Source organism: Ctenocephalides felis, unplaced genomic scaffold (assembly GCF_003426905.1).
Source record: "Ctenocephalides felis isolate EL2017-DRISC unplaced genomic scaffold, ASM342690v1 CF-g0.4_SCAFFOLD_01492, whole genome shotgun sequence".
In the NCBI taxonomy this organism is placed as follows: Eukaryota; Metazoa; Arthropoda; class Insecta; order Siphonaptera; family Pulicidae; genus Ctenocephalides; species Ctenocephalides felis.
This window is the reverse complement of record NW_020537646.1, coordinates 9,888,932-9,915,199: the sequence shown is the minus strand read 5'-3', so window position 1 is coordinate 9,915,199 and position 26,268 is coordinate 9,888,932. Positions and strand designations below refer to the sequence as shown.

The 26,268-nt window shown below is 28.0% G+C and overlaps 6 protein-coding genes across 8 annotated transcripts in view; 4 read left to right on the top strand and 2 right to left on the bottom strand.

The window, feature by feature from the left end:
- Positions 1 to 2,955, top strand: part of LOC113370336 (calcitonin gene-related peptide type 1 receptor-like) — a 65,854-nt gene extending 62,899 nt beyond the window's left edge. Inside the window, exons 8-10 of the mRNA XM_026611003.1 lie at positions 464 to 505; positions 735 to 836; positions 2,847 to 2,955. Coding sequence (XP_026466788.1) covers positions 464 to 505; positions 735 to 836; positions 2,847 to 2,894 — 192 coding nt within the window. The 3' untranslated portion in view covers positions 2,895 to 2,955. The remainder of the gene's footprint in view (positions 1 to 463; positions 506 to 734; positions 837 to 2,846) is intronic.
- A 2,535-nt stretch (positions 2,956 to 5,490) lies between these two features.
- Positions 5,491 to 8,470, top strand: LOC113370593 (phosphatidylinositol 4,5-bisphosphate 5-phosphatase A-like). Of its 3 annotated transcripts, none has more exons than XM_026611283.1 (10): positions 5,491 to 5,616; positions 5,686 to 5,805; positions 5,925 to 6,033; positions 6,103 to 6,219; positions 6,547 to 6,722; positions 6,791 to 7,024; positions 7,099 to 7,252; positions 7,745 to 7,882; positions 7,994 to 8,150; positions 8,273 to 8,470. In XM_026611283.1, exons 1-10 carry the CDS (start codon positions 5,531 to 5,533, stop codon positions 8,362 to 8,364), a joined length of 1,383 nt encoding a protein of 460 aa, XP_026467068.1. In that variant the 5' UTR covers positions 5,491 to 5,530; the 3' UTR covers positions 8,365 to 8,470. The 3 variants fall into 3 exon arrangements, with proteins under 3 accessions (XP_026467068.1, XP_026467067.1, XP_026467069.1); XM_026611282.1 differs by having other exon boundaries at positions 7,661 to 7,882; XM_026611284.1 differs by lacking the exons at positions 7,994 to 8,150; positions 8,273 to 8,470 and having other exon boundaries at positions 7,641 to 7,877.
- Positions 8,471 to 8,977: 507 nt separating this feature from the next.
- Positions 8,978 to 11,907, bottom strand: LOC113370592 (nucleoporin GLE1-like). The gene is made up of 11 exons (XM_026611281.1): positions 11,378 to 11,907; positions 11,049 to 11,258; positions 10,828 to 10,970; positions 10,665 to 10,764; positions 10,328 to 10,601; positions 10,070 to 10,257; positions 9,876 to 10,004; positions 9,610 to 9,797; positions 9,382 to 9,554; positions 9,183 to 9,322; positions 8,978 to 9,120 (listed from the first exon to the last, which is right to left on the bottom strand). The coding sequence occupies exons 1-11, from the start codon at positions 11,825 to 11,827 to the stop codon at positions 9,004 to 9,006; spliced, it is 2,112 nt and encodes a 703-aa protein (XP_026467066.1). The 5' UTR covers positions 11,828 to 11,907; the 3' UTR covers positions 8,978 to 9,003.
- A 455-nt stretch (positions 11,908 to 12,362) lies between these two features.
- On the top strand, positions 12,363 to 15,638 carry LOC113370591 (Hermansky-Pudlak syndrome 4 protein-like). Its single transcript, XM_026611280.1, has 8 exons — positions 12,363 to 12,492; positions 12,589 to 12,823; positions 12,905 to 13,162; positions 13,252 to 13,346; positions 13,415 to 13,637; positions 13,709 to 14,857; positions 14,921 to 15,159; positions 15,348 to 15,638. Exons 1-8 carry the CDS (start codon positions 12,485 to 12,487, stop codon positions 15,514 to 15,516), a joined length of 2,376 nt encoding a protein of 791 aa, XP_026467065.1. The 5' UTR covers positions 12,363 to 12,484; the 3' UTR covers positions 15,517 to 15,638.
- A 499-nt stretch (positions 15,639 to 16,137) lies between these two features.
- LOC113370597 (uroporphyrinogen-III synthase-like) lies at positions 16,138 to 17,057 on the top strand. Its single transcript, XM_026611290.1, has one exon. It carries the CDS (start codon positions 16,245 to 16,247, stop codon positions 17,034 to 17,036), a length of 792 nt encoding a protein of 263 aa, XP_026467075.1. The 5' UTR covers positions 16,138 to 16,244; the 3' UTR covers positions 17,037 to 17,057.
- A 153-nt stretch (positions 17,058 to 17,210) lies between these two features.
- On the bottom strand, positions 17,211 to 20,553 carry LOC113370590 (inhibitor of nuclear factor kappa-B kinase subunit beta-like). The gene is made up of 8 exons (XM_026611279.1): positions 20,287 to 20,553; positions 19,952 to 20,155; positions 19,455 to 19,881; positions 18,807 to 19,326; positions 18,112 to 18,662; positions 17,868 to 18,038; positions 17,463 to 17,807; positions 17,211 to 17,312 (listed from the first exon to the last, which is right to left on the bottom strand). Exons 1-8 carry the CDS (start codon positions 20,393 to 20,395, stop codon positions 17,228 to 17,230), a joined length of 2,412 nt encoding a protein of 803 aa, XP_026467064.1. The 5' UTR covers positions 20,396 to 20,553; the 3' UTR covers positions 17,211 to 17,227.
- Positions 20,554 to 26,268: the final 5,715 nt, after the last annotated feature.

The following is a 26,268-nucleotide window of genomic DNA, read 5'->3' as shown; positions in this document are numbered from 1 at the left end:
TAACATAAGCATAGAAGCTGGTTTTTCTTAGGCCATGCATAAAAGAAAATATATGGGTTTTTGTGATATAAATTTTATACTAATATAGAAAAATGTTCTTATTTTAATCAATTAATAGAGTAGTGAAATTGTTATAATCGAAAGTAAGGAGCTGGTTTTTCCAAGCCAAAATATAAGGGTAGTTGTGATATAAATTTTTATTGAAATATAAAATTACTTCTAATTTATATTTTATCAATGAACAACAAATTTCAAATCTCTCATGTTATTTATAAACCAAGAAATATAATACTATTACAGTAACTAAATTTAGGAAATAATTGAATTATTGCTCTATTGAATAATTTTAATATTTCCTCACACAATTATTGATAATATTCATTAGAATTATGATCTATTAATTTTGTCGAATGTTTGTATATAATGTTGATCATTAATTGAATTTATTTCATTTTTATTTTAGGGTCTTTGTGTAGCAACACTGTTTTGCTTCTGCAATGGAGAGGTACGTAAACATAAGCCTTTAATATCTGAAAGAATCAGCAGAAAGTTAATTTTGATTTATATTACATTCATTAACACATTTTAAAAGTTAGTGTTCTCAGTCTGTGCAAGAATGATGCGTTTCACGTTGAATTATATCTCATTAAATTTATATTTGAAATTAGGTTGTCTTTGAGATATCTCTTTTAATATCCCGATAGAATTTTTATCTAATTTTTATATACTTTCAGGTGATGGCGCAGTTAAAACGACGATGGAATACTTTGATGTTCCGGCCTCGTGCCAACTCATGTTCCGCTACAACAGTTTCGGTGAATAAAAATTCAAAGAGCGTTAGTTGTTCTGTTTTTTTTTTTATCTATGGCTTTTTTAACTTTGCATTTTTCCATTTGTTTGGAATCACATGGGAGCTTTTGCTGATGGGCCTCTGCAGTTAAAAATTTATAATATTTAAAAATTCATATCAAGTAGAATCAACTAACGCCACGATATACTAGTTCTTATGCTAAAGTTAATTTTCATATTAAAATTTAAATTAAAATTTTTATATTAAAATTCAAATATGATAATTTACGATTACTTAGTAACTCAAAATTTATTTTGCTCAAATTATTATTTTAATATAATTAATAAAAAGTGTATCAATGTTTTGCCACACATCTATGAAAAGTAAAAGTAAAATCCGGTACCATATAGTACAAATATTTTATATGAAAATCTATTATACGTTTGCTTCTATAATTTCAAGAAAACATAACCAATAAAACACTAGCTAGGTGTAAGTGAAATTTTGCCTTGAGGCAATTTACTAGAACTTCCTGACACCTGAAGATACAATTTTCAGCTGTATATTTCGAAAATTAGAATTATTGAATTTTTACAAATAACCACTTTTTGTAGTTTACAATATTTCTGAACGTTCGTTTAAATTGTGAACTTTATTTCCATGCAAATTGTGATTAATATCAACAAAAATAAAATTCAAGAAATAATTGTAAAAAACGGCTCAGCTGATATTTTCCAAAATCTAATCAAGACGATTGCGATCTGACCCCTTTTGAATTTTCTTTTTTTTTTTTGCAAAACGTTGACCAAGCCTTTTGCACTTATGTAATCTATTATAAAGTTATATACTTATAAGATTTGAAAATAATCTTTGTACTTATGTAATCTATTATAAAGTTATATACTTATCAGATCTTAAAATAATCTTTGCTATTAAGATTATTCAGAGTGATTTGAAACGTCGAGAAAATATAAAATTAACAAATTAGATTTTCTGGCGAAAACAAACTTTTCCTCCGTGTTGTAAATTGTAAATCTACAATATTTATATTTTCTTGTAATAAAGTTAAAAAAAAATCGACGATTTTTATGATTCTTTTTTTGACGGTAGATACCATAGTCTTCTAGATCATACTAAAATATTACCGCCCTACGACAACTCGTTTAGCTTTAAAAATTCGTCTAAATTTTCAAAAATTGGTATCGTTTTTTTGGCATTTGTTAAAATTAGACCTTTCATCAACGTTTGCTCAAAAACGCCTGAACCGATTTCAGAAATTTAAAAGCCATTCGATGTATCTCAATGAGCACTATAGTTTGTCAGTTTTGTGAGACGATTTGCCGAGCCGTTTCTTTGTAATTTGAAAAAGAGTGTTAAACTTTACGTCCACATTTAAGCTCATTCTACCGAATCGATTTTAAAAAATCAAAAACTGTTCGAAAGATAATAGTTGGGAATAATACTGATTAGCTTTAGGTGAAAATCTACCGAGCCGTTTCCTTGTAATTAACTGTTGAAAAAAAATTTAAGCCGATTTTTATGGAACTTTCTTGGCGATATATATCATGGTCTTATCGAACTTACTGAAGTATTACGGCCTTACGACAAGTAGTTTAATTTTAAAAATTCATCAAAGTTTGAGAAAAAGAGGTTTTTTGGCGTTTGTTAAAATTAAAATTAGATGATTTACTTGGTATAACGATAGATTACTTGGTCTTAATAAACATACTAAACCATTAACGACCTATGAAAACTGGTACAATTATAAAAGTTATTGATTTGTGAAAATTTGCTTTTAGAAAATACTCCGAGTTAACGTGTTCGTTCGTTTTCAATTGTGTGTAATAAATCCACTCGGAATACTCATAAATCACTCATAAATTAATTTGTTTTTTATTGATTAAGTCGATTATTTACACATATCGGGAAGTTCATGTAACTTGCCTTAAGGCTAAATACCAATACCAACTAGTTATTGACTTAATATTCTGTAAAATTAAAAATTCTATTATATAAAAACCACAAATTTTCACCAAATTCTATTATCTGATCCCAGTTCATCCGGGCAACGTCGCACACAATTCCGGGCGAGCAGAAGGTGTGACTAAACAATAAATGGCGACAGCGGAAACACGAGGAAGTCGAACAAACTGACAAACGTGCAAGACGTGATTTCCGGAGAAAGTCTTCAATTGGTTCCGATTGCGAAACACATGATGAAGAACTCTAAGAAGAAAATGGTAAACTCTTCTTTATAAGAGACGATATAAATCGATATAAATCGACAATGAAGAGTATTTTGCGATACCTCAGTATGTGTTCGAGTTGTGGATGAGTGATGATTTTTATTTCGGTTTTAAATTTATGATGTGCACATTACAATTAAATTTAAAATTATGAACATATTTAGAAAATGACTTTGAATTACATGACGTATTATTGCTAGATGTGATATGATATGCTTCATTGGCAAAAACTGTAAAATTCCTGAAAATATTTATGTTCTATTAGACAAAAATTAAATTTAGACAAATATAGGTAATAAGTCATATGTTGAAGAATATTGATCTGGTTACAAGTTACAAAATGATACTTCAAGAGAAAGCATTTATTGTTACATGAAAAACCTTATATTTCATATTTATTTTCTCTTATTTTAATATCTTGCATTTGCATCCATGATATCAACAAAACTCTGAAGAGCCATATATTCATATATATTTGAACAAAATATGCATATAAACTATCTGAAAATATATATTTTTTAGTTTTAAATAAAATTTAGTTCTGAAATTATATAAAATCATTTTGTAAATTTAGAGTGATAAAATATTATCAATATAAATCACTGGTATTAAATAAATATGTTAAATTTTTCTAAAAATAATTTATAAAAAGAGTAGGTAATAAGTTTGTATAAATTAAGATACTATATGTGGAGAAAAGGATTTGTGATAACTAATTTTTAATTTTTATTTTAAGCAAACTTTATCAAAGAGAATTAAGAAAACATTTGAGTTTGCCATTACTTTAAATATAAGATTATAAACTAATAGTAATTTTCAAAAAAAATTCTTGTAATTGATTGGCAAAATTTTATTTACACAAATTATATAAATTGTATTGTCATCGATGCTTGAATAAATATACTCTTTTTGTTTCAAAGCTTTAACAGAATACGAAACTGTAGTTTTTCAGTTTGTAAATTCCAAAATACCCTAAATAGTATGGTGATATATGAATGTATTGAATAATATATTAATATATCATTTAACCAATATTAGACATCAGAGTACTTGAGATCACTGTATTAATTCCTTTGTGTATAAATTGTAGGTAAACCAACAATAAAAATATGCACATATGACAAATTATATTTAAATTGGTAAACACAGCAAATATTTATAATTTATTATTAAAGTATTTTATACTACTTAAAATGTATTTATTTAAAATATTATTTTACTAATTAAAATAACAAATAATTAGTAGTAATATACTGTGACCAGGGTGTTAATTAGTAATGATCAGAATAAATTTAATGAAATATTACATTTGTTACAAATTAATAAGCGATGCTAGTCATACAATATTATTTTCGTTGCTATCATCCAACATAAATATATATTTACAATATATATTTTATAAAAATAGCCAACTGTTTCTGATTGTGAACTTTCTAGCATGTATTATACACTCAAATGTGCTATTTGTGAATATTAAAATATTGTATCATAACGTTATGAAATAAAATTTGTTGTAAATAATAAATTTATAAAACAATTTTTTTTAAACAGAGGTTGTATAAAAGCCCTTATTATTATCTCATCATTTTTTTAATATTATTCATTGTAATGATATCATTATTGCTTATGATAATGTAAAATAAACCATGGAAAAAATAAAATCGGCGAAAACTTAGTAAAATATAATAATTATTAAAGCTGACTGTTTGCATTGTGGTAAGAAAATGGATAAGCAATATTCGATCCAGCATTCACTGGATCTGGGTTTGATACCCACCTCCAACAGCTTCATATCAACCAATATATCAATTTGCAGTTGAGCTTATAGTTCGGAAAAAATGGCATCAAATGAAAATTACTATTTGGAGGGATTGCCGCTCATAAATAGTTAAATAATACTATGGGGTATGTTAAAAATATATGGCAATTAAAAAGACTATCTAGGTTTTTTTTATAAATAGACTTATGTTGCACTAAAACTACGTGTTAAAATATAAAAATACCCAAATAATATTATAATCTAAATAATATATAATCTAATAAAAAATGTTTCCTAATGATAATTTATTTATTCATTTTTTGACCTAATTCGACTTTTTATAAGAAAATAAAATTTTGGAAACAGCTGCATTCGCCCCCCCCCCAATTTGAGCGCGACCCACAGATTGATAATCAGTGGTATTTATTTGGCAGTGGCAGTGTCGCCATCTATAAGTTTACTAAATAACTACGTTGACATTTATGTTTGAAAGCTGTCAAATGAGAAATGTGTTTCCACATGACATCATCATGTTTTATAAATTGTAATTATTTACGATTATTATGCCTTTAAAAATAATTTATTAAATTTATTTATTACATATAGTTTTAATACAAAACAATTCGTACCTGAATATTTAATGTGAGTGATTATTAAAGTTGAAGTTAAGAAATGACGAAGGTTGTTCATTTATCGTAAAAACTTATCTTGTTAATTTAATTATCTACGCAGTATATGTTGTATCACTATAAATTGCTTAATCTATTTGTATATCTTGTATTGACGTTATTTGCAATGTCTGCTGCTGAAGTGCCCTTAAAGTAAGTGAAATTAATTATCATTGTGTCTATTATAAGAATAGAATTATTAAACCATATCTGTTTTGTCAGATTTCACTTTGTGACCTATAATGTCGGTACAGGCTCACCAGAGCAAGATTTACACAAATTACTACAAGTATCTAAAAATTCAAAAGATGATGAAAATAAATTTGATTTTTATGTTATTGGGTAAGTTTTAATTTGTGACCATTGTTTTGTGTTTTATTTTAAATATGATGTTCAACCCAGCTTATTCATTAAGATTTCTTAAGTATATAGTTTTTAAAAATTAGAATTCCTTTTCCCAGTTTGCAGGAAGTCAAAGCTCAAATTCAGAATATTGTAATGGATGCTATTTTTGAAGATCCTTGGACAAATGCTATTAAAAGTATTCTAGAAATAAGGGATTTTGTCAAAGTAAATATATCTATTAATTATTGCTCATAAATGTGTCTGTAATATAAAATATTTGATCACTGAATGTAGGTTAAAACAATTCGATTGCAAGGACTTGTTTTGAATATATTTTGCTTAAGAAAACATTTGCTGAGTTTACGCTACATTGAAACACAATATACAAGAACTGGTCTTGGTGGTATGTGGGTATGTAATTAATATATAATTTAATGCCAAAAGTATGTAATTATTAAGTTATGCAAAAACTTGGATCAACATATCATCTAAATTTAACTTGGCTAAAAATGTTTATATACATTTGGCTTATCATATTATATATATTTCAGTTTTAACCGTATCAAAAAATTTAAGTGCAATTACATACTCATATAGGTTTTGTTTTTTATTTATATATTGCAATAGTTTATTGAATTTTTGCATGCGAGTGTTCTAGTGTAAGTTATTGAAATTTTGTGATTTTCATATGCAGAATTAGTAATATCTTATTTAATCATTTCTCTTTAAATTAAATAGGGCAACAAAGGTGCTGTGAGTATACGTTTTTCTTATCATGGATCATCAATGTGTTTTGTGAATGCCCATTTAACAGCTCATGATCATATGCAATCCGATCGCATAGATGATTATCATGACATAATAAAAGAAAACAAGTTTAGTCCTAAACTTGTTGAAAGCATTTTAGATCATGAGTAAGTCTACAAAATTATATATAAAATAACTGCAATAGGTCTGCTAAGAAATACTTGTTGTGTTTTAGTTATGTCTTCTGGATTGGTGATCTTAATTTTCGGTTAATGGATGAAGATTCTACTTCTGCTGAATATATTGCTGATGAAGTATCAAAGAATCATTTAAGTAAATTATATGAGATGGATCAGTTGAATAATGCAAGAATAAAAGGTGAAGCATTTAAGGAATTTACAGAACAAACACCAAACTTTAAGCCAACCTTTAAATATGTTGTGGGTACTCATCATGATTATGATATGAAGTAAGTAATTACTTTATAATGAAGCAAAGTAATATAAATAATTTTTATAGCATTTAATAGTTTTCTATTTGTAGGCGTCGCCCAGCCTGGACAGATAGAATTATGTACAAAGTGAAAAATCACACATCTGAAAATAAAAAGTTAAAGTTTGAGCAATTATCATACAGAAGTCATGAAGGTTATACCATTAGTGACCACAAACCGGTTTCAAGTAACTTTCTAATACCTGTAAATATACAATTTTATTTTTCAAGTTATTTTTGCATTTGCATAAAATATTTTAATACATGAATCTTATAACATAATATTCATTAAATTGTTATTTTATAAAGTATTATCATTTAAAGGTTATTGCTTTAATTATGCATGTAAATTTGCTGCCATAATTTCATTAATCACAAGCTTTTCAGAGCTTTTCACAACTTTTTCAGAGCATTATGTTATTTCACCATTTATAAGAAACGGTTTTATACATACATATATATTGATTTGTGCATACTCCAGTCACATAAATTCGCAATTTTAATATTTAAAAATTTATTTATTAAATTAATATATCCATTCATTCATCTCCATAATAGTTAAAAAATGCACATCATGCCCGGCTTTCATATAGATTTGCATGCCCAAAATCAGATCACGCCCCATTCAAAGTGGTACACCAGATGTAACAAAAAAGTTTATGAAGATAATAACTTCTGTAATATGGATGGTGATCAGGTATCCGAGCTAAAGGAAGAAGCACAAGTTAAGTTTGCTTCAATAGCACTGTGGAAGTTAGACAAAGAGAATAAAGTGGAGTACACTATTAATCCTGGTGTCGAGATTTCATTTGAAGACTGGATTGGTGTTTATAAGGTTAGTTAAAATCTACATCATTATGTAACTAATTCTTCAAAAACTCATTATACAATTTAGCTGTGATTTATTATTTTATTTTTAAATCTTGAGCATTAAATATTTTGCTAGGATGAGTTTAACAGCCTTGACGAATATAAGGAATATATGTATGTTAGAAATGGAAATATTGTGGATACTGCAAATGGACATAGTTCATCTAATAGTGAAATAACTGCACCAAAGTGCTGCAACATATTGTTTCCTGACACCAGTTTACATTCAGCAGGTACCTTTAATAAGGATTTCCAATTTGTACATATGATGAACTTATTTTTATGCAATGTATTTAACTATTATTACTTCTCAGACATTACAAATATAAAGTGTATGTGAAATAATGTATTTTAGGAATGTACCGGCTGATATATTTTGGAGTCCAAGATGGTTCTACGAGCATTTTGGGAATGTCTGAAGCATTTCCAGCTAGAAAGGAAGACTAATTTTTTAACTAGTTCTAAATAGAACTAATTACATGCTTTTGTGGTAACATGTTTTTATTCTACATCAGTACCTTTACTTAATGGCTTACTTATAGGTAACAAAAATCAGGGACATTAGGTATATGCTTGCAATTATTATATATTTTTAAATTTCATGGTTTATCACTCATTAATTAAATTAATGAGTCAGTTAATTTATTCAATAGTCAATTTCAATCTCATGAAAAAGTCATGGATATATATCCATGGATTTCACTCATTTCAAACATGTCAAAAATATTAACATTTTTCACTCACTTCAATCTCGTTTTAAAAGTTTCAATTACTTGCTTAGTAAATATGTGGCAGCTGCAATTACAACCATTTAATAATAGAAAATATGATTAAATAAATAATAGTACATTTTGATGTACACTAGGTCACAAGAGAAACTCTAGTCACATCACAATCATAGAGTAATAAACTAATTATTTCATTCATTGTTTTTAAACATTCCTGTTAGTATTATGCAGATGTGCTTTATTCAAAAGCTTTTATAAATGTTATAAATTGGAACAAATAAATTAATAGTGTATATTTCATAAATTATATTTTATTAATGTACAATGTGGTTTTAAGTTCAATTTAATTATTTCGTATTTAAAGATACTCAACCGTATCTGTATTTGGTGTGTACTTAGGAGGTTTTATCATACCAGTTTCTATTGCCTTTAATAAAAATTCTTTTAACCTTGCATAAGGACCACCACTATCAACCTATAAAAAATTAGAAATGAATTTAATACTTTATCTTTACTCATATTTTCAAATCATTTTACCTTTCCTAATGCTGGCATATATTCTTCTATAAGTACCATCATGATTTTTGAAAATTGCTGTTTGTAGCAATTCATTTGACTATGTCCTGTGACTTCTAAACATTGTAAAATAAGACTTGCGCTGATATCAGGTTTTGGCGCTAAAAACATACAATTTTATCAAATATTATTAACAATGTTAATGTATATTTTTTCATACCAAAATTTAAAGTATCCGCGAGCCATGACCAAGCGTGGTTTAAGGCAAAAGGATGATTATTACAAGAAACCATCATTACAGCAAAAAACAATCTTCCAGTTCCACAAACACGTTTTAGAAATAAATCAGTTGCTTCAACTACTCCATCTGATGAAACTTCATATCCCAAAAGTCTAAAATTATTAAATTTTCAGGAAAGAAATTATTAAAGAAAATTATTTGTTTTACCTCTGATATTCTATTTCAGTCATATCTGATGTTTTAATAGGATATACAGGTGCAAGATATGGACATGTTTCATAAAAATATCCCAAAATTAATTTTCCAAAATTGGGATATTTACTCCATAATGCTGCTATTACAAAGGCAATAGGAAATGCAGATTCGGGATTGCTAGCAACATGGGTTCCTTGTTTCTGTAAGTAATTTAAATTTGTTTTTATTTTACTTATTCAAACTAATTACCTGTCTATTATGTTTATGCACAAACTTACCACCATGCTCTTAGCAACTAAGTCAAAACAGTAAGCTATCCCTTGAGGATGTTGTCCAGCGCATAGTGCCATTTTACCAATTTGAATTTGTTTTCCAGCTAATAAATTATCTAATTTTTGCAGTTTATCCTATTAATTTTAATATTATAATGATTGTAAATTTGATAACCTCATTTGTATTAAAAAGACAGTACCTTAGTATGATGTTCTCCTTTCCCAGCAATAGCATTGACTGGTATGTTAACTGCTTTTTGACAATCAAATCGAAATTTCTTTAATGCTGGATCAGACTTTAATTGTTGAAAATATGAGGCAAATTCTAACATAAAGCTTCTATGTTCAGCTACTTTTCTCCAATTTAATTTGCTCCCATATTCATATTCTAAAAATATTTCATATTTACATAAAAAAAACAGTGATTGTTGCAAACTAGAAATATCAAGAGCACAAACCACTGATAGCTCCAGAATTGTCTACATGGCTATTTTCGGTAGTTTGCAAAATACTATCTGTTTCTGCTACTGGTTGTTTTGCCTGGACTTGCTCAACATATTCCGTTTTAGGGGAATCTAGTTTCTGTGTATGCCTTTGTGTTTGTGCATTGTTTTGGTTTTGAATGCTAGTAACTGCCTTACAATATTCTGTATTTATTAAACTACATTGCTTTCTAATTCCATCGACCAGTTGTTGAGCTTTAATAACGTCTTCAGGGCATGTTGATCCATCCTAAATTAAGAACAAAAAAATTAAGAGCTCCAGAGGCATATTTATTAATGATGATAATCTTACCTTGCTTTTCAGTGCTAATTTATCTATATCATTTACAAGAACTTTAACTTCGTCACTGAATTCTGTTAAAACTTCTCTTGATATGACATCTTGGTATGATCTGTTCAAAAATGATTGAATTTAAAAAATGAAAAATAATATATTACTATGCAAAACAACAAACCCAAATTTTTTAACAATTTCTTCATATATCGTGCGAAATTCTTTTTGGGAGTTAAATATGGCATCCAATTCTGCCTTTTTCTTCAATCGCTCTTTTCTAATTTCTTCTTGTTTTTTTATTTCCAAAGCTCTTCTATGTTTTTGCTGCAATTCGAAAGAACTTTTGTAGTGCTACTACAAAAAAAGAGGAAATTTTCTATAAAGAATATTAAATCAATATACCTGAACTTGCTCTTGTTGTTCTTGTAACAATTGTTGCTTCTTCTTATTTACCTCATGTTGATACTTTTCTAGATTCTGTATCATATCAGATTCTATTCTTTCCAATCTTTCATTATAAGCAGATTGCCTGTTACTAAACTCTTGCTTTGATTTTTCATACAAGTATTGATCAAAAGCATTAAATTTCTTTTGTAATTCCCAAACTTTTTTCTATGAAATCAAAAATCAAAGATGCATAACTTAATAGTTGTAATAACTATTAATGTAGATTTTTTCAAATGAAAAATAATGGATAAATCAAATTAAATTTCGAATTCATCATTTCTTACCTGTGCAACATATCTATTACCTTGATCCAATTCATATCTTAACATATTATTATTCATTACATTGCTACGAACATTTTCTTTCCACGAACTACAAGTGGTATTGTCATTTGGTGGTTTATTCTCAATTTTTATAACAGCTGATTTAAGCTGATAACGATTTGACACTGGAGGTCCTAAACGTGACTTAATACTTCTTTTTTTAGAATCATTATTAATTTCTGATAATGTGACTTTGATTTCCTCTTCTGCTGAAGCTTCGGGTCCAATAGTGACACTTTTTACATACTGTTTAATTTTATTAGCGTTTGCTAAAGCAGATAACTTTAGTGCTTCAAAATCGTTTATGCATTGATCTAGATTATCATCACTATATTTTTTATTTTGTGGATATTTGTCGCAATACATTTTATAGGCATATTTTCTGTCGTAGTATCCTTCATCTTTATACATTTTAAAATTAAAATTATATGGGATAAAAGAGAGTAACTGAACGAAATTTGTAAATAAATCAGCCGGAAATGTTATTTGTTTTTGATTTACGTACTGAATATAATACTTCACTTGTTCACTTGATAAATTTCTTAAATTTTATGATATAAATTATAAATTAATGGTTAAAATAAGCTTAGCGAAAAATCATAACGTAAAAAAAATATTTATTTGACATTAAAAAAACAGTAAAAGTGAAACATATAGATATTTTTTACGTTGGCTATCTTGCTTGTTTGACATCTTATCACTGCTCTAAATTTGAAGAAAAACATTTTTATCGGGAGTAAATAAACATACATTCGTAGTTAATAATGAAAGAAAAGGCTTGAGGATCGTAATATTTAAAAGAAAAATTATAATAAAGTTAAATAAAATATAAAAGTTTAAGCCGCCCTAGTGACAAAATTAAATATTTTTGATAACTATTTGTGTGTATCTATATTAATATGTGCCAGGACTGAAATCAAGTCAGAATTTACAATGTGATTTATCTATTTAAAAATGTTAATAATAATATTAACGATAATTATGAGTAATATTAGTTACTCATAAAATGGAGGCACAAGAAAATAAATATTTATTGTATGAATCCAAAGTTTTCTGAACAACTCCAATATGTCTAAGTATGCTTTAGTTTGCCAAATGTTTACAGAAAACTATACATTTTATCCTCAATATTAACAACAAATTACTTTTATTACATTCTTTTTTAATTATAGGGAAATGCCTATTTTGTTCGTTTACGACACTTTACATTGTCAAACTGAGCATGATGATCCTTCGGAGGCTGTTCTTTACTTTTATCCAAGTTGGGTCTCAGATCAACAAAGATTGGCACTGTGCGGTCAGTTAATGGGGACAACTTATTTCTTGAAAAATGTATTTAGTTGCCCAAACATAATTGAATTGAAGAGTGGGAAATTTGTCATGAAACATTTTGGAAGATATATATTGGTAATTAATTCTATCAACGTAATATAAGTTATTATATATTTGATTGTGAAATGATTAAAGAAGTTAAATGCATTTTTGTAGGCTGTGGGAACTGATAGAAATATTGCTAATTGGATTCTATTACGTCGAGCTGAGTTACTGTCTTCCCTCTTACAATTTTATCACTGTGATATTCAAGTTATAAAATATCAAATTGAATTAACTGCTCAAACTCCATCTGATTCATTTGGAAGAAGCAAGTTATCAGATAAATTATATCAAATTTTTGAATCATATCTGTCAATATTGCAACATGGGAGTAACGTTTTTCAAAATGTTCCTGTTATAAGACTACCTAAAGTAATATTTGAATATGTGTTGCTATAATCTATTCATATTAGAATTTTAATGATTTTTATAATTATTTCTTTTTTTTCTGGATATTTTAGAGTGGAAGCAATGTTTTCCTAGAAGCTATGCATACATTGCAATTTTGTCAACATCGGAATAATGTACTTGGAGGTGTTATTTTATACCACAATAAGTAAAGCATTTTATTCTTATTCAACTAGCAATTCCAGCACGTGTACTAAAATGTTTTTAACAATTTAGAGTCGTGGCTACACAACTTCCTCCCAGTATAACAAAATATCTAGTTCTAACAGATCCGCACCATATAAAATCTTCAGCTGAAAGGCTTGAGATTGGATTTCATTTACCAGCTGAAACCCAAATATTAATTGTCTATATTGAGCAAGAAGAATATAAGTATCTCAAGAATTTAAGTGATAAAGCAAAATCCTTATCACAAACTAAACAATTATTACTAAACAAGGTTTGTTAATGTTTAATTTTACTTATTGATTAAAGTTCCATTTGAATATGTATTCTATATATCATATTTAGGCAACTGCGAATAAGGATGTAACAACTATAACTTCACTTAAGCGTGATAAATCTATAATTTTTACATCGGTACCTGAGGAAGATGTTGATCATTCTACTTGTGCAAAGTTAGAAGATATAGATTCTACAAAAACTATATTTGAAAATAAGACTAGTCAAAAATACAATCAAAAGTTCAGTCGACCTACTCATTTACCATTAAAATATAAGAATGTAACTTCTCGAGACCTACCTGATTCAGGATTGGGCATTGATAAAACAGATGAGGATGAAATGATTCCTGAATTCAAAGGACAAACTAGTGTATGCTCCACTCCTATGACAGATTTAAATAAGATTTTGCATGGACGTGCAATGTCAATTTGTGGTGAAATTGAAATTAAGGATGTGGAAAATAAGGATCCAAAGCAATTTAATAAAGCAGATGAATTTGAAAATGACTTAAGCAAGTTAAAAATGCTGCAAGATGGATTTTTGAATATAAATAAATATAAAAGAAGAAACAGTTTACCTGATTTAAGAAAAAAGCAAATCATGCATAAAGGATTTCCAATGCGCACTTATGGTTTTGGTTTAAGCAAATTTAAATTTGAGAATAATGAAGATGCTTGTGATGATAGTGATGATTCCTATTTGAAAAGAAATAGAACTTTAAGTGAACCTTGCTACAACAATATGACATCAGATTTTATCCTAGAAAATCCAATTGAAAAACTTGATCTAGAAGTAACAAAAAAAATTAATAAAGACAAACCAAAAAACGAAATATTATCTAAACCATCACCAAAAGAAGTGGATACCAGCATCAAATTTTCCTCAGTTTTAGACAAGAGTAAAATGACATTGCCTCTGAAGTCTCACACTCCCATAGGTCCAGGACCAGTACCATTAACTCCTTTAATGAGTAAATTAAGTATATTAAGCGCAGTGCAAGATTCTATATATGATTTCACACCAACTGATGCACAAGATAAATCTTCTATATGCAATACTCCTATTTCATCAGTGATTAATTCAGATCTAAATCATTCTGAGGCTTTTGGTGGAAGAGTACGTTCTCATTTGTTAATATGTGGACAACGCGATATGACCCTTCTCTTAATTCTTGAAGATGGTGCTGGATATAATGAGCAGCTTATCACAGAAATGGTTAGTATATCTGTCATTATTAATTAAAATCAATTAAAAAATAATATATTATTTTCTTTTAAGTGGGAAACTTGTGTAAGTCGTTTACCAAGACTTGAGTCTAAACTAAGAGATATTCTTGGAGCGGTTGAGCCAGAGCAAATACCATCTAATAATGAACAAGGATATAGTTTTATGTGTTTGGATTCTCAATGGGATGTGGTCAATCGAGGGGGACCATGGGATCCTCAAGAATTATCAGCATTGGGTCACATGCACAGTGATTTAGTAACTTCAAAAGAGATTTCAGAAATTATTTTGAGGTAGATTTTTAAACATATGTTACAAATTCTCTATTATACACTATATATGCAATGCAAGTTAAATAATTTGTATTTGTCTAAATTCATATAAACAAAAGTAAAATTTTTGCAAATTTTACTTTTAATTATTTCATTAAAGTAGAGTAGGTGATTGATTTCTATAATTAATTTTTATTTTTCATTTAAAGGAGTGATGAAAGTGTGCTGTTTGGATACCAATGTGGCAGAAGTGAGATGTACTACCAGCAAGCAGCAGAGAAGCGTTCAGGAATACCCCCACCATCTGATGGCATGGGTTCTGTACAAATAAGAGCTAGACGAAGATTGGAGCGAGACCATGCTATTATATTATTGTAAAATTTAGATTTATTGATGAGCGACTTATATAGGTAAGGAACATATATTGCATTTTTTCCATTTTTTTTTTTATGTTAAGTAGTCAGTAGAGTAGGAATTAAAACACATCATTTATTAATTGTGCCAATACTATGTCTAATTTGACATAAAAATTAAAAAATATCAAGTATTAAAACTAATTAATTGATTTTTAAAATAAATAATAGAGGAAAAAATTTGATTCCCATTTATTTTGAACTTTTGAGCTAGGGTGTTATAATAAATTACAATAGTTTAGATGAGATTGAATCAATTGAGTTCAAATTTTTATCTTAATGCTGGAAATATGCTTGATATATAAAATTAATATGAAAATTGACCAAGCATTTGTAAAAAAGAACACGAAATTGGTAACTAAATAAAATCTAGTCATAATGCATTTATTTCAAAACCAAAATGTAATGTCTTCGAATTTTAGCATTTATAGAGATATCCAAAGATAAATGTACTTTACTTAAAAATATAGATATTTTCTGTGTGCAAATATTTATATTACTTCACAATATTCGTTTTATCTGTTATCTAATAGTAATATTTTCATGTTTAAAATTCGCGGTTTTACGTCATTCGCTTTTGCAAGATGGTAATTCTTGACATTTGTGTTATTGAAAATGAAAAGTAACCAAAAAAAGATTAATGTCAAGTTGAAATGATTTTAATGAGATATAATTGCGAGGAATGAGTTTGTTATGATTTTAAAAGAAAAAAATGTGTTGCTCTGTAAAGCCGCTGTTGATTCGGATGGTGAACCAGATTTATATGAAGAAGATTTGCAGAATAATGGATATTCGGTTACTGTAATACCTGCTATCGATTTTAAATACCATACAAATGCTGAAAATACACTTGATAATTCTGAAAATTATTCAGGAATCGTATTTACTAGTCCTAGATCTGTTATAGGGTTCAGCCAGGCAATCAACAGTAATTTAACATGGTTTAATAATAGTAATTTGCAAATATATGTTGTTGGTCGTGGTACTTCCCTATTAGTAGAAAAAAAATTTAAACTTAAATCTGTAGGTGAAGAATGTGGTAACGCTAACATTTTAGCAGATTTAATCATATCACACAAACAAAATCATGCATTTGAAAAACCACTATTATTTCCATGTGGTAACTTGAAAATGGACATTTTACCAAATAAATTGGAGAAGGAAAATATACCATTAGCCCCATTTGAAGTATATGAAACTATACCAAATGTGCACTTTGAAGAAAAATTTTCAAAACTGACTAAATTCGGGACTGAATGCCCAGAATTTATAGTATTTTTTAGTCCTTCTGGGATTGCAGCATCTATACCACTTTTTGAAAAGTTTCATATTGATATGGAAAAAATAAAATTTGTTGCTATTGGGCCAACAACTGAAAAAGCAATGATAGACAAGAATATCAATGTGGCACATGTGTCTAAGAAGCCCACACCTGAAGCTTTGACGGAAGCTATTAAATCCATACATGACTCTGCACAAAATTAGTAACAATTTCTAATACTAATAACAAGTGATATTTTTATGAAAATTGAGTTAATTCTTATATGAATGAAGAACTCTATTCAATTCAAGTTATTAAAATATATATCATATATTAATTTATTGGAGAATGCATAATATATTTGAAATTAAAATATAAATTTGTTTATTTTATATGCATGTGGCAAACGTGTGGTTTAATCATTTAGAAAACCAAAGTCCATATGATCATTCATAATAGATTTATACATATCTAAACACTCTTGGATCAAATCTTGCTGCCTGAAAGAAAAAAATTCACCAGAGATTTATGAGGAAATTAAGATTAAATATTACTTGAAAGCAGGCATTAGCAATCACAAGTTCATGCGATAAAGTGACAAGTTAATGCCTGTTTGGGTTTGGGTTTGGGTTATTTCATTAAATACTTACATGTATCGCAAAGAAATATTATCATCGATCATTGATTTACAATCAAAATTTCCCGAAATGCTATTTGTGATGTTATTTATCATATTTTCCTCATTGTTTAATAATATTCCATTGGACTTTATGCTTTGCTTAGGAACAGCATATAAAGCAAAGTCCAGTATTTTCTCTGGATTGTCAGCTGATTCATTTGATCTATTTGTTTGGACATTAATTTGTGCCCAAATATCTTGTTGTCGGCTAGCATTTATTGCTGTTAATTCATTAGTTAAATTAACAATATTGCTTATAGCACTGTTAATAGTAGATAAAATTTTTGTAATTTCAGCATCCAGATCAAGTATAAATCTACAAAACATAACAGCTCATGATGGTAGATATTTAATGATATAATGATGATGTACTTACAATATATTCATTCTCATATCTTGATCTTTGAGCATGTTCTTTTCTCTGGCACTTATAAATAAAATTATTGCTTTTTTAAGGTTTTTACAAACATCAGGATTGTCACCAATGCTGAAGTCGCCCTTCAATATTCTTCTTATATGTTCATAATTTTGTTTTATATCATTGAATCTAAAACATAATATCATAACATCATTAGAGGTCAAGTAGATTTGTAAATCTCCATAATATGAGTTCTACATACATTGATTCAACTTCAGGAATAGTCCTGGCTTTTCTAAACATTTTTTGAAAATCTATATTATTATTTCTACGTTTAATAGAGTCATATCTCTTTGAAATGTGTTCAATAGCATCTTTTATTGTGTTGACTTTTAAACATAAGCTTTCGAAGGATTTTGTCCATTTTTTATCATAATCTACGTTGGAATTATGCAAATTTTTTATATTTTTACAATCAAAAGTTAACGCATCTTCAGATGTTTTAAGATTTCTTGATAATAACATCCACTCTGATTTCATATCATGGTATGCATTAGTCATATTTGATATATTTTCTTGAATAATCTTAATTTTACTATTGCAACTGGTAATAAGGGTATCATAGATTTGCATTTCTTTTTTAACATAATATAAACAATCAGAAGCAAATTTTTTCATAAAATGTCCCAGAATTTTAATTTTAGGACAGCTGTACATGCGTTTTATAAGATCAGGTGATGATTCAAGATTTATATACTTTTCAGAAATTATTTGCCCTTTCTTCCAAATATGTACCATTGGGGTATCAAAATTCTACAAAAAAATGAGATATATTAATGTCTTTTATTATTTCTATTTTCTATTCGAATTTTATTTCAAATTTATTGCGGGAAGTAAGAAAAACCTAGAACAATATTTTAAAAATATAATTTTTAAACTAATAATAAAATTTCTCACGTTTGTCCATAGTTGATTTGCAAAGCCATCATAATCAATCTTTTCCTGTTCTCGATTTGGCAGTACTAAAATCATTTCACTGACTAAAACTTCATTAGTAGTATCATTTTGAATTTGTTGTAGGAAGCTATTCATTGTGAGCGTTTCCTCAATTTCATAACTTAATATTTGATAAGTATATACAACAAAAACAGTTATAATCTTTGTTTTGAGTGCTGTATTTAATAATGTGAAAAACTTTGTTTCCCTATTAATTCGATCAATTTCAATATCATTAAATGTTACACATTTCTTTTCTAATATGCTATTGCTCTGAGATCCTGGCTTCATTTTTTCATATCCTCTTTGTTTACTATCGTACTCTAATGCAAGCTTAAACCATTTTTCGAATTTAGATTGCAATGCACTGGATATAAAATTTTCTGCATAAATTTTATCACAATGAATTATTGATTTATTTTCGTCTATATCTTGATATATACAAATTGTGTCACTATTTTTCTTTTGTATTTGAAGTAACCTGAAATAGCACATTAAATAAAATTTTATTCTAATCTCAATTGAGGCAACATGTAATTAAAGCAAATGCTAAAATATGATCCAAGACTACATGCAAAAAATGCTTAAACATGTCTTTACATAATTTACCATTGTGCTGGAGACATATTTGGCAAAAATGGTCGTACACCGCAAATGATTTCAAAAGCAACTAGTCCAAAAGACCAATAATCAACAGAGTTACTGTAGCTTTTGTTAAGCAATATTTCTGGTGCTAAATACTGCAAAGTTCCAACAAAACTCTCTGATATACTTTTTTCGTCTAATTCTTTAGCATATCCCAAATCTATTAGTTTATACACAACTTTGTTAGTTCTGTTATTGAATTGTGGCTGTGTTTGTAGAGATGAATCAAGTGTTTGTAATACAATATTATCCGGTTTTAAATCTCTATGAGTGATTTTCATGTTATGCAAATATGCAATAGCACTTGATATATCTTCAAATATGTATCGAACTTCTGATTCAGATAAACCACTGCAATTTTCAGTCTGATTAAGTACGTGGCGTAAACTACCTGAGGAATTATATGATATTTAAATATAAATCTTTATATAATATAACAAAATGTTAATTTTCTCTCATACCCTTGCTGCAATATTCCATTGACAGAATAGGTAATTCTGATATATTATATTCTTTTAAGGCTTCAAATAATATTTGTGGAATACGTTTTGTGTGTACAATATTTGGATGACTTATACTTTTCATAATATGCACTTCTTTTGTCCATCTTTCACGCTGTTTTGGAGTAATTCGATTTGCAATATCTGGTCGACACATTTTGATAGCTACAACAAAAATTTAGGATGTGGAATTTAGGAACCAGAAACGAATTTTTAACAAACAGCATTAGTTAATCAGTATATTTTTTCTTAAATCTACAATTATATTAGCATATTTTAGGGTTTGTTCCATTTACCTAAACTATCAGGTATTTTATCATTTTGCCAAAGTGTAACAATGCCAAAACCGCCGCAACCTAATTTAATTTTCCTCACCCAATCGCCAACAAAAGGTGGTTGCTCCATTATTCGGATTTGATTAATGTTTTTTTTTTTTACTTTTGCGACAAAAATATGCAAGGCGTAATTCTAGTATAATCTAAAATTAGAACTTTGACAAGTATTTACAAACAAGGATTAAAATGGAAATAGAAAAAAGATGCACATAAATAAATTGTTTATATTGGAAAGGATAACATAAACAATGATTATGTTTGTAAATAATAATATTTGAAATTTGATAACATGACAGGCCACTATCTAATATATTTGACAGATTGCATGCTTTTTGCGCAACAAGCAAACAGCTGATTCAAATGAAAATATTTGCAAATTTTATATTTCTACCAAATCCAATATCTGAAATCCATTATATATAAAATTGATTGTACAGACAAAAGAAATTAAATATAATTCAAATTAAATATAAATATAATCCTTGATCATATATTTTATAATATGGCATCATCACTGGCAGCACTCTTATGAAATCTGTATTTGCATCGTTTCAATGTACCTTTTGTCTAAAATTGGGGAATAATTGAAAATAGTAATAAAGTTGATAATAAAAGTGTTTATAATATATTATGTGTCATATAAAATATTAAATTCATCACAGATATTTTATCGTGAACTTCAAACATTTAAAAATCGCGCGCAAATTTTTGTCATGTGCTGCAAGTGCTGGCAACTCACTTGGAGTTGTAGTGGAAAATAGTTTTTATTTAAGAAATGTCATGAATTTTTGTTTTGTGTATTTATAGTGATTACAGTTTGTTTGTCTAAATTTATAGTGCAATGAACTATAAAATTATAGTGTAAGACTGATAGAATCTATTGAACGGGCTGAAATATGTATGTACTATTTTTATATGCATGTCTTTTCATAGGTTATGATTTCCTCTGTTTTGCTATAAGAATTTCATATATTTTAGGGCATGAATTAAAATTTGGGCACTTTCATAGTTTTTGAATGTTTTAAAGGGCGAGGGGTGTTAATTATTTTTTATTTGCTAAAGATAGTTGCATATGTGCATTCTGCAACATAAATTACTGAAAAAAATTAAGTCGGTGAAATGAAAATCATCTAATTTATTATAACAAAAACTCCCAACCAATCTTATTGCATAGGCTTTCATATAGTATATTTTTACCATTTGAAATATTCTGTATTAAATGGATAAATTCTAATTAAATCTAACTACGAAGGTTTTTAATATCTATTTTATAATTATGACATTGTATTTTTTTCTTGCTATATACAATGATAACTTTGATTAATTATACTTGAATTTACATTATTTACATTAAAAATTTATATGTCTAGTATACATCAAATATATCATAATACATATACAGTAAAACCCCGTTAAGACGATTATGCTTAATATGTTTTCTCGCCGGTCTCTGCACAATGAAACATATTGCCATATCCCGCATAAGACGTTTATTAACACCAATTTCAATCATTTATGCTAATTTGTTATTTACCTGATAGAAAAAATAATTTGGACCTTAATAATTTATTAATGGTCTCAAATAATTTAATAATCATTCTGCAAGGAGCAAATGATATAAATTCAACGAAATATATATTAATTAAGGTTTTTATTTGATGATGGGACAAACCAGTCTCGAAACGTTAGTGACTTTAATATTATTTAATGAATAGTGCAAGAAATAAGAGTACCATGTGTTGATATTTCCAAAAATAATATTCTTTTCATTGATAATGCTTTATGCAGACATATGGTTAACAATTGATATATTTTAAAACAATAGAGTTCAATCAAAGTTCAACAAGTCGGTTTTATCTATTATTTGATAAGTTATTCATAATGAGTTTTATTTAACAATGAGCCAAACTCTGAATTGATTAACGTTTCAGAGTTTTTATCAACATATAATTAAGTGATATCAAAGTATAATTTTGTGATATATTTTCACTATGTACCTTATTATCGTTATTTGGAGAAAAGATAAATGAAAATCATATAGTTCACACGAATTAAGTTATTTTTCCAGACAAAAAATCTTAATTAAAGTCATATGGGAAATTTTGCACTTTCATATGCATCAATCTAGTATAATTTTACAACATTATTTAATCCCAACCAAACCAAATTCAGTAAAAATTTAGGAATTACTGTATTATATTTTTCTACATCTTGTGATGGTTAGTATGCATTGCTAGCTAGATAATTCATGGTTATAACGGAAATTTCGTTTTTCTAAAAAATTGGGTATTTCATTATAATTAATAGAAACCATATTTTCACGTTCTATACTATCATCAAGGCTACAATATGGGTTTTCAACATTTTTTATAGAAAGGTATATGCATGATCTTTAAATTCTAACTACACATACATTTATTTTAATCACACATACACATGGTGCAAAAAACTTTTTATTTGAAAATATAACAGAAAGTTATTTAATATTATATGTGCATTTTTTGCACACTGTTTTTTTTAATATGAAGTATATACAAAGCTCCAAAAATGACCTTTAGTGGTCAAAAATAATAAGTACATCAAATTATCAGATATTTTATAGAAATTTGAATAATAAGTGCACATTTTGTTTCCATTTCTTTGGTTCTTTGCCTAATTTATAAACTCCTATATTTTGTCTATAAAATACGAATGATGAAACTTACAGAATTAATAAAAATCCATTTGAAAATATTTAAAACAATTATTGATAAATTTTTATTGATTGCATTGATAGATTATTGTTATTCCTCGAATGTTGTGGTGCCGAAATTTCCTGCAAAATTTGCCTTAAGGCACAATGCAATGCACTACTGATTTATTTGGGCTTTGAAGAAGCACTTTTATTTTTAATAATCTATTTTTCTGAATATGCTTAACATATACCTTGCCTATATTTGAATTATATAACCTAATTGGCGTTAATGAAATGAAGAAATAAATATTCATATTATATCCTTTCAGACATTTCTGTAATTTTAGGCTTAATGGTAAAGTTTTTTTTTGAAATGGTTTTTATTACAATGACACTCTCAAAAATGTGTCAAAAAATAAGAAAGCAAAAATATAGAAACCTATTTTTTTTAATAATAATTTAACGTATAGAATATACCAACCATAGAAATAATATAACTATGGTTTGGTATATTTTATACTCTTATAGACTATAAATAGTCTATTGGCGTTATTAAAATAAAAAAATAAGTTTTGATATTATATACTTGTAAACGTTTCTGTAATTTTACTCTTTATATATAGTATAGAAATATAATGTATGATAGAGAAAAGATAAACCTAATTGTTTTGAACAAAATATATATTTGAATAAATGAGAACATACGCGTATAATATACTATTCAGATACTATTCAAATAAACTATCAGTTTATCGATTAAGATTTAAAAACATGAATTTCATTGATTAGGTTTAATTACAGTATATAATTAAAATATATGAGATTATTGCCTAAGGGTATAATTTCATATACTCACGATGCATATAATTATTGTTATACATATGGAGGTGTGGTCCATATTAAATACCAAAATTATAGACAATAATAAATTTCATAAAATATTATTTATATTTCGTTTATTTTATATATGATTAATATCGTTTATTAATATATTAATAAAACGTTATTGGTATTTTCTTATTTATAATTGAAAAGAAAGGTTTCAAGAATTATACATTTTGGCAAAAACTAATAGGGAGAAACAAAAGCCATGTCCGATCTGACACTTGAATTTCCTTTTGTTTTTCTCAGTGCTGTCACTATATGGGCCAATCTGTCCAGTAACATGTGATGCGTGTTGACGGCCGCGATGCGTGTTGACAACCCGCTATATCACTCCGCCCTAATGAAAAAGATTATTTCGTATCTCTGACTGCCATTCTTGAACTTCCTTGTAAATTTCTTTTGGTTGAGATTGTGTGATAAATTTTATTTGTTGTGGCCGTGGCGTTTTGAATGCCGTGTTGGCTTGTTGAGTTTGTTGATTGCTTACGTGGCCCTTCGCTGGTGAGTTAGCGGCTGAGTATATTTGACACTTCGCTGGTGAGTTAGCGGTTGAGTGTATGTGGCCCTTCGCTGGTGAGTTAGCGGTTGATTGTATGTGGCCCTTCGCTGGTGAGTTAGCGGTTGAGTGTATGTGCCCTTCGCTGGTGAGTTAGCGGTTGATTGTATGTGGCCCTTCGCTGGTGAGTTAGCGGTTGAGTGTATGTGGCCTTCGCTGGAGTTAGCGGCTAAGTGTATATGGCGGTTGCCAAATTGTTTGCTCCCTGTCTGCTGCCATGGTGCTTATTATCGACTTATTTACCATGATAATAAGTGATTTATTGAGCACGTGTTTTGTTGATCTTGAAGTGCGTGGTCGGAGTCTCAGTTGTTTGCTTAGAATGCTCTTCGAATTATGGCAGTTGTGAGCCATTTAATAATTATTATATTTTTTAAAAATTCTTTTCTTAATAATTCTTGAGACTTCAATTTATTTTTTTTTGCTACTTCAAAATATGTCTTGATCTTCTTACCTTCTTTTCTGTGTGTTACTAGTTATCACGTCGGGGTCACCAAAATATGGAGGTGTGGTCCTATTAAATACCAAAATTATAGACAATAAATTTCATAAAATATTATTTTATTTCGTTTATTTTATATATGATTAATATCCACGACACTATGTGTTGTCATACTGATCGTTAAAAACGTTATTGGTATTTTCTTATTGATAATTGAAAAGAAAGTTTTAAGAATCATACATTTTAGGCAAATTCGACTAGGGAGAAACAAAAGCCATGTCCGATCTGACACTTGAATTTCCTTTTGTTTTTCTCCGTGCTGTCACTATATGGGCCAATCTGTCCAGTAACATGTGATGCGTGTTGACGAGCCGCGATGCGTGTTGACAACCCGCTATATACATTTTATCTTAGTATATATAATATTAGCCCAGTCATTTGGTGGCAAAAAAGCTGCTACCTTAAGAGATTTCTGGAAGTTTTGAAAATTCATAGATTTTGGTGTGATCTTTACAATTCTCAACTTTGGGAGCTCGAATTTTTGCCGCTGCCGACGCCATATTGGAAAATTGCATCAAAAGTCAGTTTTTCAACGATATCTCCTTTCTGACTCAATTACAATAAAATATATACAAAATTTTCTATAAATTATTCACTAGACAAAATTTTCTATAATTTATTCAATAACAGTTTTCTGTGACAACAATAGTTTTAGCATACGTGCGCCGCAAATTTTTTGCTGCTCGCGCCGCCATTTCTCCTCTCAGTATTTGGCCGCTCTTTGCACTTGAACGCATTCTCTCTAATAAATAAATATGTAATTTCAATGTTGAATTAAGCTTTTTCCTTTAGGTCTGGCCTAGGAATAAAATAAAATGTTTACTTTTGTTTTTCATTTTTATTTTTGCTGGTGATTGAACATTTTAAATCGTAATTCGTAAAGATCACATCAAAATCCATAAAATCACCAATTTTAAAAACTTCCGAAAAATTCTTATAGTAAAACTACCAAATGACTGAACTATATATGAAAAAAGGGAAAAGATCAACAATTCCTGTAAAATGAGTTCTTTGAAAAGAGAAGTACATGTATTATAATTTGAAAATCAGTTTTTTAAAAAGATGAATTTGAGCACAGAACACCATCTGTTGAATGCGGAAGACACCAAAACAGGGTAAAACGCATTTGTTTTAAGCTTAATGTCTTACATTAACTATAAATAAAAACAAGAAAGTATTGTTTTAAATATATAACAAAGAAATATACAGTACTATAAGTTTTCTTTGATGAATACAACATATTTGTATTCCTAACACCTCTGCTTCCTCTCTGTCAGAGCACAAAGGTGGAACCGTCATCATCGACGCGTGATTTTATTTTATTAC